Below are 21,405 nucleotides of genomic sequence, written 5' to 3' on the forward strand. Positions count from 1 at the left end.
AAAGAAAAACCCATTCATTTGGATTGTTAGATTTAAATTCCAGATTTTGATCTTTCTTTGATGGTCAAAATATGATTGTATAAACTGATTTTCAAAATCCAAAATCTGTTTACACTTGTTTAATAACAATCCGGTGATTAAATATAAACACCAAGTCATAATCCAAACCATCCAAAAACACAATTTCAAGCCATTTCTCTATAACTTGAGAGTACAAAGATAAAGGCCGACATACCATTATTATTTTTGCTAAGTTGCAATTCCATTATCTTGAAAATGAATAACAAACTTAAATAGGAAAAAAAATACAATCTACTAAATAAGTAATTTAGTGCAGGCAAGTATTAAACTATGCATGCAAACAGGCGTCCACAAATTTTCTTTTCTTGGGATGGACGCATGTATCAGGTCAGGTGTGCGTCTGACTATCTTCTTATGCATTTATAGAAGAAAAATCGTTGTAATTACAATGTCCAGAGATACACCCCCCACCCACCCTTCACTCTGTAAAATTCTACATCAATATCAAGGCTCTTGCTTCAAATCTAGATTCTGTCAATCTAGCAAAACATCAGTGCCTGCAAATTCAAAACAACAACAATAGAAGTAGTAAGTTAGGGGATTGATATTTGATATGGTATGTCATTCCCAAAACACCCTATTTACTTTGAAATCACTGCTTTTGAGTGTGTTTTGGGCCTCAAGTTGCATGTTCAACAAAATGGGGGTCAAGATCAGATCATTCAATCAAAAAGAACTACTATCATGGATACATCAAAGTGGTTGCTCACCACCACTATTGGAACATAGTTTGCAAACCCAAACCAAAATATGACTCAGCCAATCACTAGGTTGTGGCGACCGACTCAAATGAGTCAACAAGGCAGGCCACTAACAAGATTAACAATGCCAGTGGATCCATTCTCATATTCAAGAGTTTTTCCTTTTTTTTTCTTTTGATAAGCAAAAACATGCTGAACACTACAAAACTAATTGATGAAATGATAGTTATCTAGCTTAGCTGTATGATCTAAAACAAGAATAAAAGCAAAAGTTTAACTTTGATGAGTGCAGACTACAACTCCAGCGACTGATTTATTACTTGGGAAATATGAATAGAACCTGAGAATCAGAAGTCCTGTCATTGTAAAATGAACCTTTGAAGACCAACTCGAGCTCAAGTATAACAATTAACTAACTACTCATTGACAATAGTTGTATTTTGAAGATCTACTGGTGATTAACTAAAACATTCAAATTTAGTAATTTCTTTCATGTACCATTATTCAATTCCTTGTTCAAATTTAGCCAACTTTTTCTGAAATTATCAATTAAGTTGAGAGCTACTTTGTAATAATGGTCTTGCAGTTTCCAGTCCCTTGGGTCTCTTAATTACAGTTTTTTTGAACATTTTCACCCCAAGAAACCAAGTAAATGTAATGCTTACTCTACACCATGTGCATTGAAACATCAGTGGCATTGAGACCCACCACAACTACTATGCCCTTGGCTTGCACTACCAAATCAGGCTTCTTCTCTATTGTTTTTGAAATCTACATTCCTTCAGTTCTATTGACATGGGAGCCAGAGAGGTATTCTATATGGAACAGAACCATTTCGTTCTATCCAAGCATTCTCCAACTCTTAGGTCGAAGGAGATTCCTCAGATAAGTATCTACCTGTTCAGAGATTCCTAGAAGTTCTCTATTCTAGTGGTTTGCAATCTTTTCCTTCGTATTCTACCATTTGTTTGGACTCCCCCATTGTGCTCTGTTTGCGGGGGAAGGAAATGATGCCCCCCATACCACCCCCACAAAAACATACATATACAAAAGAAATAAAAAATAAAAAATATCTTAGAAACTAGTACATTTATGCTCACCAATGGAATAACAAAACCAATAACTTGAAGGACATCTTACCTGAGCTGTATTAGGTAGAATAGCATTCACGAGTTCCTCATTGATTGATACAGGCAACGGTGGCATATGCCTCATTATTCCAGGCATATCTCTCATGCTGCAGAGATTGAAGAAATATCATTTTAGAAAACCAAGCTTCTAGCACAAGTAGACAAAAATACAAACCAGAAAGTGTGTCAAGAATCAATGTTCTTATTAATGAAATGAAGGTGTGAATGATATCCACATACTTGTTCAATATAGCAGTAATATTGTTCCTAGTGCGAAGGAAGAGGTTGACATTATCCTTTATCTGCATGAAAAACAGTTGCACATCAAGGCTGCTAGTTCAGCACATTTGACACAAAAGTAAGCATTTCTGTCACATGTACAAAATGAGGTATTTTACAACAGAAAATCAAGCATTTTGTGAATGGTCAAAATATATGGGGAGGAACAATTGCATCAGAATGGATGGGATCAATTTGTTCTCCCTGCATGTGCCATACGCATACATTCAAGGGTTTAGGATGCAACATCTAATTGGTAAACATCAAGGGGATCCTCCGGTCAAAACTCAACCCAATCAAATGAGGACATTAGCAATCTCCATTACTTTGCGTTCCAAAAAAGTCCATTTTTGTCTTTTAGTGAGAAAAGCTAGGGTACTTTGTACTTGTGCAATGACGCTTTTTTTTGGATATATATGCAATGGTACTTTTACAAATATCAATAATATCATTATCATTTTTGTAAAAGTGTTTAGAGTATTTATTGCACAAGTATTTATTACATAATATCTAAAGAGTAAAACTCCACCTTTTTCAACAAAGACAAACATTTGATGTCCAAAAAACCAAAATACCTTAGCCTTTTTCATTAAAAGACAAAAATGAACTTTGGAAACTAATGGAGATTGCTAATGTCCCCATGTGGTCTTGGACGTTAGCATTCTGACACACACACACACACACAATTTTAACATTTACTAGATTTTCTTAGTCAATAATCTTTGGCGAATTCAACTATAGAGATGTCCAAGTGAAATAGAGAATAAATGTATCACATGATTAAAAGATTAAAACAAATGATTAGTCAGTAAGGAAAATACTCTTATCAAAAAAGAAATCATAGATGTCATATTTCAAAGATTCAATTACATTATTTCTGCACACAAAGATCCAAGCTTCGAAATACAAAACACAAAAAGTATATAATTTCATGATCTATGTTTATTGCATAGAGTTTGACTAGAAAAAGTTTGCAGTGTTATCATTTAGAACCCTAAGTCCTACACTCCCCATAAAGAATCATGGATGGGCAGGAGTGTCATTTCATAGGAATTTCCAGTAACTATGGTCTCAAAGTGTATATAAAAGCTTAAATCCAAAACTCAGATGAACTCCATAACAGTTAATAAAGTGAAGTTCACAAGAGTATCATAAATATAAGGAAATTCCATACAAATAAACAATTTGCACCAACATATGACAAAGGTTATGCATTAAAAGTAAATTGTAAATATCTCCATCAAGGAAATTTTTTTTTAGATCTTTAGCTATTTACCTTAAGTGTTGCAAGGTTAGCTGCGATGCTGTAAAAAACTTGAACATTCTCATCCAAAAGCTGCCTACTTGTGCCATCAATTTCTGCTATTAGTCAAATAACGAAAATAAATCCAACAAATAGGCCAGAGATTCAATAACAACAACAAAAACAAAATTAAAAAAAGAAGAAGAAGAAGAAAGAAAAGAAAAGGAAATAACTATTTGCATGGACAAGTCTGTTCTACTCAAAGCAGCAAAGGGAGGTACTATTTGAGACTTAAAGAATCCAAGACATAAATGTTCCCAGTAAACCTGTGTCAGTTTAGAAATTTTTTGACAAACTAATTTAGAAGATAATGGATCACTAAGACTGAATTAAGACTTGCCAAGCTATAAAGTTAGAAATTATATATTTCAGTAAGTTCTGGTAGTTTGGTAACAAAATCAGGAGAAAGGACCTGGAAATAATTTCAAAAAAAACTAGTTGATGTGTGTCAGTGCCTAAAATAGCACCCCATCAAATGAATGCCTTTTTGTATTTGTATCACCTTGGGGATAACAAAGGACATGTAATTTGCATTAAGGACCATATTATCCTACCTATTCAATTATAGAAAGCAGATCATTCAAAGATAACAAACTCTCATTGGATGATGACCTTATTTAGTTTTGTTAGCTCTTTTGGACATCTTGAGATTGTTATTGTATAAATTGTGTAGCTAATGAGGTCTTTCCTTGTCAGTGTTCCTGTTTATAGTCCTAAGGTATAGTGGGGATGTTTCTTCTTTTGTTATATTTAGCAGAGTAAACATTTCTTAACTTCAATAAAAAAGTTCAAAAGAAAAAGAGGTAAACTATATGCAAATTCCAAACCAAAAAATGAAACAAAAAGTTGTATGAAAAGCATAGAAAAGATAGACAACCATGCCAAATACAACAATAGTTAATTGCAGTGATTAAGAAGAGCAAGTGAAAGGAAAGCATAGGAAAGTTGTATGAATAGCATAGAAAAGATAAACAAAGAAACCAAATACAACAATAGTTGAATGCAGTGACTAAAATTTTATCATAGTAAGAGAAGAAAAAATGAAAGGAAAGACTTATGTAGGAGAATATATAATCAACAAACCTTCACACGATGACTGATTATTGTGGTGCATCATAAGAGAATATGGAGCCATGTTTAGAGATGGAGCTGGAGGAACACTTGAGGCAGGTGCCACCATTTCCTGGAAAGACATGATTTTAGAATCTCAGTTCTTCAATTAACATTACAACCAAAAAGTGTGCTTTATCAACTAAAAATGGAAACTACATTTAATGTTACAAGAATGGTTTCCCTCCATTGTGCTTTGGACAAATCTTTCAATCGATAGTTGTTGGTTTGAAAATTCATTATTATCATCCAATTCCTATTCCAAAAAATTGGGGTCAAATAAAAGAATCACATTCCTCCATTCAATTATGTCTAAAGTCTAATCTTCTGTTAACTCTTTTGTTTGAAAACTGACTGAAAAATATATGGAAATATTTGATGAAAACAATAACCCATGCCAAACTTAAAGCAGATTAAATGCATTAGGAATAACACTAGATACCAACGCAGTAAATTTTGGTTCTGGTGTCTATTTCGGTCAACATAGAAATGGAAATATTTCGAATGGTGCGGAAATTCATATAATTTTCATGGAAATGACGCGAAATGTTGAGGAAATTTTCATTAAAACAGTAAGAAATGAAAAAAAAAGAACATGAAAACACACTCAAGTCATCAAACAACAAGAAAAAAAACATACAAAGTTAGGGAGCGACAATCAGTAGTTTTTTTTTTCCACGCAATGACATATATATCTAAGAGCCTGACAGAAACAACTACAATATTCTAAATGGTCCGAAGTTCAAGTCCCACCAGCACCGAGTTACTGATCTCTTTAAAAACAGGCTAACCAATCAAAATATATATATATATATATATATATATATATATATATATATATATATATATTAATAACACACTGACTACACATATCTTAAGACGTAAACACTTCCGTAAATTCACACACACACGCACACCCACCCACCCACCCCACACACACTACACACACTCATATATATAAATATGTATGTGTGTGTGTGCAAATGACTGATAAATCCAATTAATTAGAATGCTCATAAGTGGTCCTGCGAGTTTATATGAATGGGCTAAGCAATATAATAAAACACAACGGTGGACCCCACTCCTTTATCCCCCACATAAATAGGAGTTGGGATTTAATTTCCTTTTGAATCCTGAGGACAACTTTAACCATATTGTCTTTCCTCTTCTCTTCCTTTCCAAGAATACCCCTCCAATTTTATTGTCTTTCTCTACTACCTTTTTTCCAATAATACCCCTCCAATTTCCACTTCTCCCCCTTTTCCAATATGACATAGGCAAACTCTAGTATAATTATAATACATCAAAACTAGATGAGTATAGATATCCAAGTAAGAACACTTTTTTTTTTCTACCATTAAATTAATAATATGTGTGATTTCCAAGTTCTTTCTACGAGCAATTTATCGTCTTTTAAAAAATATATATGTTGATTGAATTTTATGTTTATTGAAACATTGCATTTTCATAACTAAAATTTGATTATTTCGGTCAAAATTTATTGTTCATCAACTTATTTCCTAAAATGAATAATGAGTTCCATGGAAATCTCTCTCTCTCTCTCTCTCTCTCTCTCTCTCTCTCTCTCTCTCTCTATATATATATATATATATAATATATATATATATATATAGATATAAAGAAATTGTCGATTAAATTTTGTGTCAAGACTTAGGAAAAGGGAAACCTTTTGATATAGTTTATGGAGATATATCAAAATTTAATACTATGCTAAATACCATGGTTACGTTAAGAAACTAATCAATGTTATCTACAAATGAGGAAATGATAATGAAGACAGCATCCCAAGATATGCACAACAAATTTCTTTAACACTAAAATGAATGAAATAACATGAACTTAATTCAAGTCATGAATGGGTACATGACACTGACTCCTAATCATAATTACCATTTTACCTTCAAAGAACCACAAACATTTTTATCTTTCTAAAAGTATATAATGCGATAAGAGTTTATCGCTAATACGGTTATAAATACCAGCTACGTATGATAGCCCACTGTTAGCTGGACTCATACATTGAATCCAGGCTCTCGAGTCGTATCAGCCCATAATCATACTCTTGGGACAACTAGTTCATATTATCCATGCATATTGACCACTACTTTTTTGCATATGCTATATTACATTGCTTTAGAGATATTGGAAATCATAGATGTAAATTACTTTTGTTGATAAAATATTCCTAAATGATATGATCTGAAAATAGTTGCAAAAGAAATCTTTATCTTTTGTGGTCATGATTCTTTTTTTTTTTCGGTGATATATACATGTATACAATTTGAGTGTTGATAATATTACGGACTTTTGGTGGACGGACTTGATGCATGCTGACGTGGAAGCACATAACTTATTATATATATAAAAAAAAAAAGTTTCTCTCTCTTGCCTGTTCTTTGCCCAAATATTTATTTTTTTAGATTTCAAATCTTAAAAAGAATCGTTGGGCCCACATTGATTATAACATTGACAATCCAACAAGACAGACATCTAGATAAAATATTCATATTCAAAAAAAAAAAAAAAAAAAAAATATATATATATATATATATATATATATATATATTATATTAAAAGCAATTGTTTTTCGAGCTTGATCCATGGTGTTTAAAATGGAAGGCTACAGAGCACCCACATTTAAAAATAAAATTCAACGGTGAAAAAAAACTTTTTTTTTTTAAAGTTCATATAATTTTATCCTCTACAACCCCATTTTATTGAATCATGATTTTGAATGTCACAAGGTGATTAGATCTGAAAGTTTCTTTTTTTCACTATGGGCAGGAGAGAGAAACTCTCTTTTTCTCTTTTTTATTTTTTTAAATAAGTAATGTGCTTCCATGTCAGTGTGCGTCAAGTCCGTCCACCAAAAGTCCGTCAAATTATTAACACTCATAAATTTTTTGTTAAATAGCATATGCTGCAAGGCGGGAAAAAAAGAGAGGAAAAAATGTTTAAATATCGACTCTTGAGTAGCTTTCTTTTTCTTTTAAGTCTTGAGAGTGAGAGAGTGACTTGAGTTGAGATTTGAACTTTAAGAGTAATAGTGTAGAGTGGAGATTAGAGAATATTTATAATTATGTGAAAATGTATTAGAAAATGTAATGAGATTTAAGACTTGGAGGTTTTGAGAGAGTAAGAAAGAGATTATAAGGTAGAAGAGATGTTGTAAAAGGAGTATGGGGGTAGAAGTGAGATATTTATTAGAAAAAAAAGAGTTTTAAGATGAAAAAAGTAGAAAATTTGTGTCCAAACATGATTGTTGGACAGTATGCCCTCGTATGTTGTGCACATAACTTAAGTTTATATATGCGATGGTAGCATATGCAAAATTCAGTTTGAAAATGGCATATGCGACCGCATTTGACAACACTGCATATATATATTGCATGGATGAGTCAATGTGGCTAGATCATGACTTAATGTGTCCCACTTTTTGAACCCCTCGGGGGTTGGCTCAAAGGTAAAACTTGCGACATGGGTTTGCTCCCTCTAGTTGTGTGTTTGAAACTCAGTGTCAGTGGCTTCCTTACTTACTCTGTTGCATGTTAGGAAACTTTCATGGGGTCAGGACATGCAACCGTAGGGACTAGTCCTGTCCCAAAGAGTGTGGAGAGACCTTGTGATAAAAAAAATGTCCAACTTTCCAAGACACATTAAACACCAACTCTCCATCTAAATCCACATAGCATTGTTCATCTGGGACTTGTTTGGACCTAAGACAATATGAAAAATAAATCTTAGGCACCTAAAATACAAGCTCTTCATGGAAAAACCTTAATTGCACAAGGCAAATAATAAGTGCAACAAGGGACATGAATGCTTAAGAAGGGGTTGCAAAATCATTTTTAGTAAAAAAATTTTAGGAAATGGGAGGGGGGGCTAGATTCTAGAGGAGGAGAGAGGGAGTAGGGACTACAACTTGGGTAAAGATTCCTACAACTTAAAAACAAACCTACATGTATGCATATTCAACTAATACAAAAACATAGCAATCAAATCACAGATGTGACTTCAGAAAAAAAAACCTAGTTTCATTCAGCTGGGAAACAAAAAACTGATTTATCTATTTTCCTAGCTCCTTCATGCCTCAACAAAGGATTCACAACCATATTTTGAGCATCTTGTTAAGAGATATTTTTCTTTCCGTTTTTTTTTTTTGGGTGGGGGGTGTTAAATAATTATAGTACAAAGACGGAATTGAGAACAAAAATGGTGAATTGAAGAAGACCTTCTCAAGCGCCTATAAATAAAAGAGAGGTGTCATGGCCAACAAGGCCTAAAACCCTATCAGTCCATCTAAATGCAACATCTTTTACAATGATTAACAGATACCAGGAAGGGGTGGTATATGTTCTCAAATCCCACTTGGCCTAGATATCATTAATTTCTAATGGCCATAACCTTTAACTCCGATATCCAACTAGGAACCCGTTAAATGTGTTGGAAGCTCATTAGAGATCTACAACAACCAACCACAACTTCTGAGGAGAATCCAATGTTTTAAACGTAAAAAAGTCTGTTGAATTTTTTTGGTATATTTATCCAGAAAATATTTATATTATATGTAGATAGATAGCTAGAATTTTTTGTGTCTTGAGATAAGTTTGAATTTACATTTTCTCTGTTGAATGTGAATTTCAATTTCCATTAGGGTTCTATTGTTTGTTTTTAAACTTCTGAATAAATTAAGAAATTGTATGTATGAACTACTAGAATTTCCTGATTTACGATAAATCAACTTCAATTCTCAATCAACCAACAATGTCAACCATTAGCATGGTTAAAGCTAAACAAATTGAAGTCCAGGAGCAACATGATACTCTTTCTGCCACTATATTAGATAGGGACAAAACATGGAGGATCATTCAATGCAAAAATGAAGTCTTTAGTGATAATTTTCAAGAAAAATCTCATTCAGTCTAGAAAGATACAATATGCAAAAGAAGGATTCGATGGCATTGTCAATTGATTTCTTAGTATAGCACCACTTTATTGATTACGGTTCACCACTTGATGTCTTCCTTGTTTGCCAATCACAGCTACAACAACAACCATGTCTGATAAGTCACATGCAATATGTCAACAAAGATCAACAATTAATAACCATTTTCTTTTGGGATGGGAGGAAAAGAAGGGAAAGTATAGGATCATTAGAAGGGGTCAGGATCCATAGATGCCTGGAAAGTTGATATCTACGAACTGCCCATTCTATAACTTCTAACCAAATCAGATGGTGAGTTGAAGTTAATAGTGTAAATAGAAAATCATAACTGTCCTACTATTCAAGTTAATAGGATCATTGGAATGGCTGTTTTTTTTTTTTTTGTGAGTATGATCTCCATGGTGGAGAGATTATCCTAAAAAAAATCCATTGACTCATCTACATTGGGCCCAATGGCCATGTGTGAAAACAGACATCTTCAAATCCCTTCCTGACCCATGTTAAAGACATTATTAGATACATATTTTTTTATACATTGAGTATTTGGGTATCTTAGAATATATTATAATATTATTATTAACAAAGTTGAGCAATAGGTTAACTAAAAAACTAAAATTGAGTTAAACTGGTAAAATGCTGAAGCAGTGGCCTAGGCAAAGATTTGACTAAATTGCTTGCAAGGTTCTTTGATCTTTCTAGATTTTGTTGGAATATAAGTAGTAACACATCATCAAGGCTATTTTAGTCTAACAGAAGTGGTGTTGCAAACTCTGCTAGAACATAACTAAAGCTCTTTTTCAAGATCTCAAATTCAGGATGATTTTGAGGGTCCTGGGAGGCTAAAGGAAATCCTCTAAGATCATAGGACAGGAAGGAACTGATGAAGAAAGCTCGTAAAGGTTACAAATACAAGTGACCATATTAGGAAAATAGTTAAAGGCTGGACTTATTTTTCTTTCATTTACTTGGGAATGTAAACAATATGGTAATTTTCTAAGCAATTGCAATGGAAATAGAATTTGGAATAGAGAATTAGCTTCTTTAAGACCTGTCAACATATTTGATTAACACAAACTTGTATTAGAGGAAAATGTAATTAAGATATAAAAAAAAATTGATAAATAAATGTTGAACACAAAGAGGAAACATATTTTTATCAGCTAGAGTTCTTTAAAATTTCATTTTCCTTGGGATAACAACCAATGCTTTTTTTTAGGGGTTTAAGTTTGAAGGCAAGGTTTTTGATAACAGGTTTGTTTCAACAACTAATGTTTTTTTTTGACATTACTCTGGCCAAGAAAACAAATTAATAGCAGTAATGGTAATGTGGTAGCAAATAAAGTTACCTTATCTTTCATCTTCTTTCCTGCACAATTATCCTCTGGTTTCCTCCATTTTCCATGTTCTTTTTTCTTCTGTGAGAGTTGTAAAACCAAGCATTGTTAGAACACATAAAAGATAGCGTCTCATAGAGCATATAAAAGATACTGTCTCATTTGGACCAAGTATGCAACCTTAGTGCCCTGCTGATGCATCAAGGTTCATGGGATTCTTATTTTGTTTTTTTTCCCCCTAAAATATGTAAAGAAATTTTAACAGTGATGATCAATAACATCACATATTCATGTGATCCAATTATTCTTCTTGTAGTTTATTGGAAATAATGTAGTTTATTATGAGTTTTCTATTTATTTCTATGTAAGGGCATTTATGTTGAATAAAGGAAGCATACAAAATATCTGTCAAGCTCTCATTATGAGACTTGACAATTATCTTTTCTACAATTCTTCTTAGTTGAATAAAGGAAGCATACATGAGGGATTAAACCCACTGCCCAAAGGGAAGTTTATCTGTTATAATTTGCAGCCATTAAAATTGTGGATTCAGTTGTAGCTTGTCTATTGAAAAATAAAATAAAATAAAAATGAAAGAAGGTTTCTTCAGAAAATATGTATTGGAAAATGACAAGATTTACTCCCTGGAATGTTTACAGTTCTGTGGCTATTTTCTCCTTTGTTTGCTTAACTTATATGTGGATTTGGACATCAATGGTAATGGCACAATGATCCAGAAACGAATGTTTCAGAGTTGTATAAATAAAATGAAAGAAGTTGATGAAGAAGTCATTCAACAACATAATATAAAGTTTCCTTCATGGACCCAGCAGTTACCACATTAAAAGCATCACACATACATTTCTCAGACAACTATAACACCTTTAAGTTATCAATTCAATTATTCCTCAAAAAGGCTTACTCAGTGGCAGTGCCAAACATTTTAGCATAGGCAAAGAAAAAGGTAGCTCTCACCTTCATCCATCGACACCTCAGAGCAACATCTCGCACAGTTCTTTTAGGCAGCATAGCTGCTATCTTGATGTAAGCACCAAAACTTGGTTCATCAGCACATCTAACAATATACATGTAGGAAAGTCAAGATATGCAGCACCGACCTCAAAAGAGAGGTTGTAATCGAAAAATAGAATTAGTAAGAAACATTAAACAAAGTAGTGCAATAAAATGGTTATTCTACTACTACTACAATCAACTTTCAACAAAGAAGATACACACCAACTTACCTATAAAGTTGGGGAGGTGGGGTTGAGTCGAGAGAATCCAAGTATCTACATATGTTAATGCAGCAATACTATACCCTTTAATATAGAAACCAATCAAATTGGTTGCTCCAACTATTCATTGAGAGCCAGGACAGGTTAATCAGTGAGCCCAAAGAGTGTATCACATGGCATTAATAGCATTTTCATTACTAAAATCAGTTCATTGGTAACTCCATAATCTGTTATTTTTTATTTTCTTCTTTTGCTACCTATTATAGGGGCTATGTAGCATGGATAAGGATACAGTGTTAGATTCGAAAAGTCCAAAATATAGGATTCATGGATTCCATGTTACATTTCTAATAATTAAAACAACGTAATTACTCTTATAGAATAATAAGAAAAAAAATGGATAGGGGGGGGATGATATCTGACAGTATGTTCATATAATTAGACAACAGAAAAGATATATCTAGTGTCATACTTCCAACCAAGAAAAATACGAAAGTTTATTTATAACTCATAATATTTAATAAATCCTCATCTATATCGAGCCACAAAGAAAGAAAAAATAGCTGGAAGTATCAAACTAGAATCTGTAAAGCGTTAGAATCTGACGCGTGTATAACACGGTTTCACCCATCTAGTAGAGTGTCCTTCAACTTTAATCAAAATTATCCAAACAAGTTTGGAATTTAGCATTATTAACTATTTGTAAGTGTAAACCTACATTAATTTTGTCCTTAATAGCTTGATTTAAATAACATAAAACAATATTAAACAAGAGATTTGATTCTTTTAAGTTAACGAATTTGACATTTCTTACAGGGCAATTCCATTGGTTGAGAATCAAGTGCATCCTGATTGTCCCCTGCTACTTATCATAATACATTTGTAATGCCCTACATTCCTCATATTAAAAAGTACTTACGAGTAATTCTTCAAACACAATTATGTAGACAAGTAGACAATGAAAAACGCAAGAGTAGAATAAGTGTAAACCTATATTAATTATGCGTTTCTTCTCTCTTTTTCAGCTGGATTGGGTGCTCTCTTGTGCCTTTTTTTCGCTCTTGGTAGGGTGGACTCACAATGTCTTCTCCAATAGAAAAAGATACCTCTAGGCTATTGTTCCTTTTTCCATCTGTTGGGAGCTTTGGAAAGAGTGGAATAAAAAGGTACTACAGGGAAAGGAAAATCCTCCCCAAGCTGTGATTCTGGAGATTTTGGGTCCTTTTTATAAATAAATAAAAAATTGGACCAAATTAAATAAAGATTTTGAAGGAGTTTCCTTTGGAGATTTTGTGTTTAAGTGGGATTCTTTGTGTGTGCTTTGTATGGGGGTTTTGTTGCGATCTATGGCCTTTTGTTTGTTTGTTTTTCTTAGTTTTTCCTTCCCTTGTATCGGGGGTTTCTCCCGGCCTCCTTTTCTTTTTTCTTGTTTTAATAAAAAAAATTAATTGAAAGATGCTATAATACCCTTAATAACTTGATTTATATAACATGAAACGGAATTAAATATATTGATTCGATTCTTTGAAGTTAACAAATTTGGCATTTCTTAAAAATGTCTGTTTCTTGTGCTAGTTATCATAGCCAATTTGTAAGCCCAAATTTCTCTTGCAAATAATTAGTTACAAGAAATTCTTCTTCAAACACATCAGAGAAGTAATTTACACAACAAAAAAAAAAGGCAAGAATAGAGGTAAAAAATTGAAGCAAAAATACCGACATGGCAAGGCCTTCTTCTAATTTGGACTGCTCATCGACAGACCACTCCACTGCCAAATCTCTACCATTCTTACGCCCTGGAATCGAATCAAGAACACCACCAGCCGACGTCTTGTTGTTCATTTTAATGGAATTACCAGATGCACTAATGGAATTCCTCAAAGGAACCATCCCTAATTTAAACCCTAAATTAAATGAGCTATAATGAAGATTCCAAAATTTAATGGAAGTGAGCTGCCATTTTCTACCCTGAAACAGAAAGATTCTCTACAGAGTTGTAACGGACAAAAACTCTAACCGAAAATGTGCCAAATGGCAATTTGTTCCTGCTCAGATTCCCAAATAGAGAATTCCAAAGAAGCAAACCATCCGAGCCCCTATTTTTTTTCAAAAAAAAAAAAAAAAAAATCTGGAAAATATTCCCAAAATTCCAAATTTACTGTGAATTACTACACTCCACAGTAACCTAAATAACAGTTAAAAACTCTAAATCATGACTCGAATATCTCTCAAAAGAACACAAATTCAATTCTTTTTTTTAGCTAATTGAAACCTAATTTGCATAATAAAACCGGAGTTCGACCTCAAAAGAAGAAACCCTAGATGGTCTCCTTCCCACCAAAAGGGGAAATGGAGATTTGAAAGGTTTTTGAGATGGAATTTTACAATTAACATAATTGTGAGAACGTGCAGGAAGATCTTCGAATTCAGCTACAGTGCGAATCCCAAGAACCATTTACTGTCATCCCTGGAGAGTGGAGACCCCTCCCCTCCCCTACAAAATTCCCCCTTTTTTTTTTTTTTTCCTTTAATTTATATTTTTTCTTTGTTTGAGAACCCCTCACACATACGTTAATTTTTATTTATTTTTTAAATCTCCAAGTGGCTGAGGAGTGGCCATTAGCGATTGGTTTGGCGTGGAAGCTTCCTTCGGTACAGACGCACTGACAATAAAGTAGATTACAGAACCTTCCATGGCGGCTTTTCGCCTCTTTTACTTGGCAGACCTTGAACTTAATCATTATTTACATATTCTCCTCAATATTTCAGAAAACTATCCCAACAGCCTACAACTATACAAACAAGTTCAACCAAAATAGTACTTGAATTTGTGAAACACTTTTCTTACTAACATAGTAAGATTTTAAGCCTTACTAAGGTTCGTTTTTGCACAATTGATAACCTCATCAGCAATCCAACATCATAGCCCTCTAAATTTCGTCGGAAAACTCAGATAAAAAAAATTCATTTTTCTTTTCATTTGAGCATGATCCAAGGTTTTGAAAAAAGGTTGCCACTGAACTTCCACATAACTCTCAAACTTAAAATTAAAATTCAATGGTGAAAAATTATGCTTTTTGAAGAAAAAAAATTGAAAATTCATAGAATTTTCCCCTCTACAACCCTGTACCATCTAACCATGTTTTTGGATGCCACAAGGTCAGCCCAAGGATCCTTAGTAAGGCTAGTCGGACTCTTTGAATTTTGAAGACCTCTTGATGTATTATTATAATTTATTTTTATTTTTTTTAATTTTGATAGATTTTCCACTTGCCATCTATAGGAAAAATGGAAAAATGTGCTTAGAAGCTGTCCAAAAACCAACTTCTTACCTTCAATGTTTGATAGAATTTGGCAATCTTTTACATATTAAAATACCTTTGTGATTTTAAAAATTGATTAAAATACTCAATCTAGGAAAATCAATGACTAAGAAATTCCAAAGTTCTATTACAATTATCTTTATGTTTGGTTGATAAAGCCTGTTTATAACAAGATCATTGACTTTGTGTCGACAAGAAATGAACCTAAGTCCATGGTATTATCAGCCAAAGACTTTACCAACAAAGCTAGTTGCTACTTACTTAATGTAATTATCAAAATGACCAAAAATAAAATTTTCAAAAATAACTTTATAAACTTTGCATAATCATTATTGCCAAACAATTAATTTTGAAATTATGTTTCGAACGGAAGCATTTCTAGACACACTTTGTTCCCAATCGAGACCTTAATTTGTTCACCTTTGGTTATAGATTCATCATTGGTGTGGATCACATAATCTATATATATTAAGTAAAGCAATACCATCATTAATGTTTGACAGGTGAATTGTATTTGTATAAAACTGGGGGTAGATTCTTGTTGTAACCATTATGATCGAAGGTTTGATGTTCCCCATCCTTGAATTTTTTTTTACCCTTGTAACACACTTTTGGGATCTACCACTTATTGTTGTTTTCATTGAAACCAAAAGCTTCATGTTTAAAGAAATTTTTAACTGATTTATGAATATCTTCCTAACAAGTTCATTCATCTCCAAAAACAAAAACAAAAACAAATTTCATGGTAGAGAGGTAGAAGAATATCTTTTGTCTCCATCTGTTAAAATACATTTCTTTCAAAGTAGAATGACTTCTTGTTATCAGAGGAAGAGGAGGCAGAAGAGATTGCTACGTCACGATTCATATCTGCAATTCGATGCTCAACAAAACACCTTAAAATTACTGATTCTACTAAAAAAAATAGGTTACGTAGATAAATATCTTCGACGCGTTTTATATAACATTCGAGTCAAAACAACTATCTATCTTTTTTATTTCTGTACTCTAAAATAGAGACAATATATATATAGGGAAATGTTCGGCACCAAACATTTTGGCAAACATTTTTAAGCCGTCAGATATAGGATAATCGGACGGATCAAATTCAATTTAACAGTCGATCAGTTGAAGTTATAAAATTACAACTTAATTACAGCGCCACCCTTCTTCTTTTTTGTAATTAGTGCGACGTCCCTCTCTCTTTAAAACCATTTTGAAAAATCAGAGAGTTTAACTCTCTGTCGAACCCTCTCTCTTTAATCCAAGAGATGAAGCTTAAACAGTGAGAGAGAGAGAGAGTACCTGTCTGCGAGGGAGATGGCGTCTTCGTCGTTCGTGCAAGCAATGATGAGAGAGTGAGAACAAGAGCGAGATCAAACCGAGAGAGAATGAGAGAGAGAGAGCGAGAGCGAGGGTTTGCGAGAATGAGAGAACTCGAGCAAGAGAGTTTCGTGAGAGAAAGCGTTCAGTTCTGCCTCTCGAGAGAATAAGAGAGTTCGATCGAGAATGAGAGAGAATGAGTGAGTGAGAGAGAGAGAGAGAGAGAGAGAGAGAGTTCTGTCGAGACTCGAGAGAGACGATGGAGAGGGTTCGACAGAAATAACAGAGAGTTATTTCGTTCGATCGGATTTAAAGAGAAGAGGGAGGAAGGATTAAGGACCTATGAAAATGAGGGACGACACTGTAATTAAATAATAATTTTATAACTTAAACCGTTCGACTGTTAAATTGAATCTGATCCATCCGATTATCCTATATCCAACGGTCCCTAAATATTTGCCAAGATGTTTTACATCCGTTTGGGCGCGGAACGCCTCCCATATATATATGCCACAAAGTATTTGTCGAAAGGAAGAGAGAAAATAATTGAAGAAATTTGGATTGCTACATCAGTAGAGATTGTGATGTGATGTGTGTTTTGTTCTATATGGTCTAACCTTATTGGAAGTATGATCAAAGAGTTCAAGTAAACCAATTTGTGTTTTTTCCACCCAATCCATTTGAGCATCCCTTTCCATTTGGTGGAATCCAACTATTATAAGAGGTATGCTGTCATGTGTCATCAAACAATATGAGTCAGCAGTCAGTTGCTCTGTCAGGGTCTTGCTGACCCAAAAAGGCCATTTGACAAGTCAGATGATGCTGACGACAACGATGATGATGATGAGAATGATGTTAGTGGTGGCGGTGGTGGTGACATGTGGTAGTGTCTTGCCAAACCCAAGCTTACAGAAACCAAAAAATGTGCACAAATCAATGATCTTAACTATTCAATCATTAATAAAAAACAATGCTAGGATGATGATTCAGTCAGCCCTGCTCTTCAGTTTGAAAGGAGTCAACCCACCAACCTGATGAACCAGATTAATAAATAAAAAAATCAATTCCTTGGATGGTTAAGTTACAAAAACTTCTGAATTATTTCAGAGTTCATTCATCTCTTAATTTGTTTTCTTCACATCCCGTTTAAAAAAAAAAAAAAAAAAAAAAAACTTAAATAATTAATTCTTTCAAAAAAAAAAAAAAAAACAAAGAAACTATTAAATAATTCAGAAGTTCAATTATTTCTGAATAATTTGGGGGGAAGTTGCAACTTCAAATTCTCATCACTCTATGACTGAAAGGTTTAGGTTTCCTCAAAATTGAAAAAGAAGAGTTAGCAACAAAATGGTGGTTTACTCATTAAGCAAGAGGAGACCGTAATTTGTGGTCTTCTGAGGTTAAACGTCTTAACCTGTCAAGGGAAAGTAAAAAAGATACCACATGGTTCAACACATCCAAAACATTTCGATACATTCCCAAAAAACATGTTTTAGGGTCAATGTTCCAATACCAGTACGTATCGGCCATTACATTTCAATAGTTTGAACCATGCCAGTCTTGATAGAAAATATAGTTCTAGATAGTTCAACACATCCAAAACATTTCTATACATTCCCGAAAAACATGTTTTAGGGTCAATGTTCCAATACCAGTATGTATCGGCCATTACATTCCAATAGTTTGAACCATGCCAGTCTTGATAGAAAATATAGTTCTAGATAGTGTTGAATGGCAAAATTAGAATCATATTGCTGACCCAACCAACATTCAAGATAAGTTGTAGCTGATATGTGTATCAGTGACAGGGTCATGTGGTGGTGTTTAATGTAGATCAAAAAACCTAATTGATTTTGGATGAGTACTTTTCATATGAGTTCCTTGATGTGGGGCGGGACACATTTTGCCAACAACTTCAGATAATTTAGATTCCTAAACAAATAAGACTTCCTAAGGAAGAAAATACAATCAAAGCTTGTCGTATGAGTTCTTTAATCGTCTCTTGAAGCTTGTCGTTTGTTTCCTTCAATTGTTTTGCCTCAGTTTTCAGTTGTTCCAACAAATAAGCTGCATCACTTAAAATAGTAGCTTTATCAGACTTAGGAGGCCTCCCAGGATTGAGGATAGAACCCAATTCAGAGAACCTAAAGATGTTCAGTGTAAATTAAGCAACCACCAATTTTTTTTTTTTAATAAAATAGGATAAAGGATTAAAGAAAACTCTAGTTTTTGCACCTTATATATGTACATTGAATGTGTTTGATTCAAAAGATAGGAAGAGAGGGAGAGGTGCATGCATGCCTGTTGTTCAATCTATCTCTTCGCATCTTCTCAAGAGAAGATTTTGTCCTGAATCGTGTCCATGATTGATCTCTAATTCTGTGAAGATAATTTCTAAAGAACATTAAAAATTGCCAACACTTTCACCATTTTGAACCTTTCATACTCAAAGCATGCAATCTGACCCTGTTAACATTTCAATTTACAAAAAAAGTCAGCATTCAGAATGATTGCCACAACCCATGTTGTAGATCAATGGGATTAAACTTTAAAGTAACCATCCAACCCTTAAAATGTGGAAAAGAAATTTGGGTCCTGTCGAATGGATTCCTCAACCCCAACCCCCTTGCATATGCCACATGTCTACATTATGGAACTTTGACCCATTGATGTTCATACTCGATGCCACAACAAACAAACAAACAAACAAAAAGACTAAATCTTAAGATTGCATATGATTGATCTACAACGGACCAAATTAGAAAATATGACATGGAATATATGGCGAGTTCTCCAAAAATTGCTTCATTAAGTATAATCCAAGTTCTTAAGATAGAAACCCCAAGATTTGGTGAGATGGCCAAGACCATGGCTTAGGAAGCAGAGATCTTGAGTTCGAAGCACCCTCTGCCCATCAAAGAAATTACCTGATGCGTGTAGGGAGGCCCAAAAAAAAGTTGTTAGGATCATAGAATTCCTTTGCATACAAATTATAATAATTATTATTATTTTCATAATGGAAATGGTTGAAACAAGAAAATGTCATCAAGAATTTTTTTTTTAAATCAGGTTATTGGTGAGGGAAAAGTATTGTGCCAAATATCCTCGCTCACCATTCAATTCAGATCAAATTTTTTATATTTTAGAGCTTATTAAAACATGTGTTATAATTGCAATATTTTTTAGAGCTTATTTTACCACATCAACTTTTACTAATAACACAACAATTTACAGTTCATATGATCCCCTTAAAGAAATGTCTTCAATTTCACTTTCTCTCATATGTCATAAGTAGCTCTTCTAGACATCGAAATGTTTAACATTTCTTAATTGAGTATAAATTTTCAAATCGGAGAGCCTCTTTGGCGGAAAAGATGAAATGAAAAAAGCAATCAAATACCATATTTAATTTTGTGGTGAATACTTGATCACGACATATCACCCCTTCACCTCATTCAACTTTCGAAGAATAGCAACCAATGATCTTAATAATATAATCTTCAATCTTTAGCCAAAAAAATACTTCATATATTTTCTAAAATTTTCATTCATTCTTTTATTTATATATATATATATATATTATATATATATATATATATATATATATATATATATATAGGGTCCCGTTCAGCACCCTAAGTTTTACCACACACTTTAACAAACATGTTTTGTCCTACATGGGTTAGAAGTTTTGGAATGGGCTGATTTTTGGTGAGGATGATCTCTATGGTGAGGAGATCATCCTCACCAAAAATCAGCTCATTCCAAAACTTCTAACCCCATCAAAAATGGTTTATAAAAAATGGACGGTCCACGATTTTTCAACTTGTAAACATGGGGCTAAACATTTCGGAATGGGCTGATTTTTGGGGAGGATGATCTTCTAATCATAGAGATCATCCTCACCAAAAATCAGCCCATTCCGAAACTTCTAACCCATGTAGGACAAAAAACGTTTGTTAAAGTGTGTGGTAAAACTTAGGGTGCTGAACATTTCCCATATATATATATATATATATATATATATATATAGACAACTGACCTCTTAGAGCACCAAATCTCACCTAAATTCCCCGAGTAAATGCAATACCCCCACAAATCACACGTATCAAGAAAGTTAGGATAAATCCATGTGGGTGACCAACAAGAGGGATTGAACTCAAGACCTCTCCCTTTTTGGATGGAGGGCATGGTCACTATGCTCAACATTAGGAAATTATTATTGACAAGATCATATTTTTATTTAGAAAATAAAATTTAAAAAAGATAAGAAAATAATTATTTTGATAAAAAATACAAAAACTCGATTGATTAAGCTAAGTTTTACCTAATTCACCTAGATTATAAAAATATCTCACAAGTCATCACAGTTGTCAAACAACACATTGTGTGAGACCATTCACATTGAATTTCACACTTGATCTTAAACAATACTAAGATTTACGATATTTAACACCATTTATGCATCCCGTTTACCCATCTAGAATTAATACACATCTCCAACATTTACTTAGAGCACTCCAATTCATGACACCAATCAAGAACTTGCACACATCTTGATCTTGAGGTGCTTTAAGTACAACACATCAATAAAAGTTCTCTAAAAAATAATATTTTTATTAT

General features: G+C 33.3%; 1 protein-coding gene across 3 annotated transcripts; it reads right to left on the minus strand.

Moving 5' to 3' along the window:
- Positions 1–220: 220 nt before the first annotated feature.
- On the minus strand, positions 221–14,655 carry LOC147393945 (uncharacterized). Of its 3 annotated transcripts, none has more exons than XM_086453767.1 (8): positions 13,860–14,655; positions 11,880–11,979; positions 10,917–10,985; positions 4,578–4,677; positions 3,468–3,553; positions 2,153–2,214; positions 1,923–2,019; positions 221–578 (listed from the first exon to the last, which is right to left on the minus strand). In XM_086453767.1, exons 1-8 carry the CDS (start codon positions 14,027–14,029, stop codon positions 561–563), a joined length of 702 nt encoding a protein of 233 aa, XP_086309893.1. In that variant the 5' UTR covers positions 14,030–14,655; the 3' UTR covers positions 221–560. The 3 variants fall into 3 exon arrangements, with proteins under 3 accessions (XP_086309893.1, XP_086309894.1, XP_086309895.1); XM_086453768.1 differs by having other exon boundaries at positions 3,468–3,550; positions 13,860–14,652; XM_086453769.1 differs by lacking the exon at positions 13,860–14,655 and adding an exon at positions 12,149–13,852.
- Between the last annotated feature and the right edge of the window lie 6,750 nt (positions 14,656–21,405).

This window comes from Akebia trifoliata, chromosome 9, assembly GCF_017979445.1.
Source record: "Akebia trifoliata isolate Shusen 1 chromosome 9, ASM1797944v1, whole genome shotgun sequence".
Classification (NCBI taxonomy): domain Eukaryota; kingdom Viridiplantae; phylum Streptophyta; class Magnoliopsida; order Ranunculales; family Lardizabalaceae; genus Akebia; species Akebia trifoliata.

Bases quoted from the DNA above. Each gene is read 5' to 3' on its own strand.
- LOC147393945 (XM_086453767.1), bottom strand. From the start codon at position 14,029: ATGGTTCCTTTGAGGAATTCCATTAGTGCATCTGGTAATTCCATTAAA. The intron at 4,678-10,916 runs GTAACTTTATTT...ATGTCTTTCCAG, and splicing joins GAAAGAAGATGAAAGATAAG to GAAATGGTGGCACCTGCCTC. The intron at 2,020-2,152 runs GTATGTGGATAT...CAATCTCTGCAG, and splicing joins ATTACTGCTATATTGAACAA to CATGAGAGATATGCCTGGAA.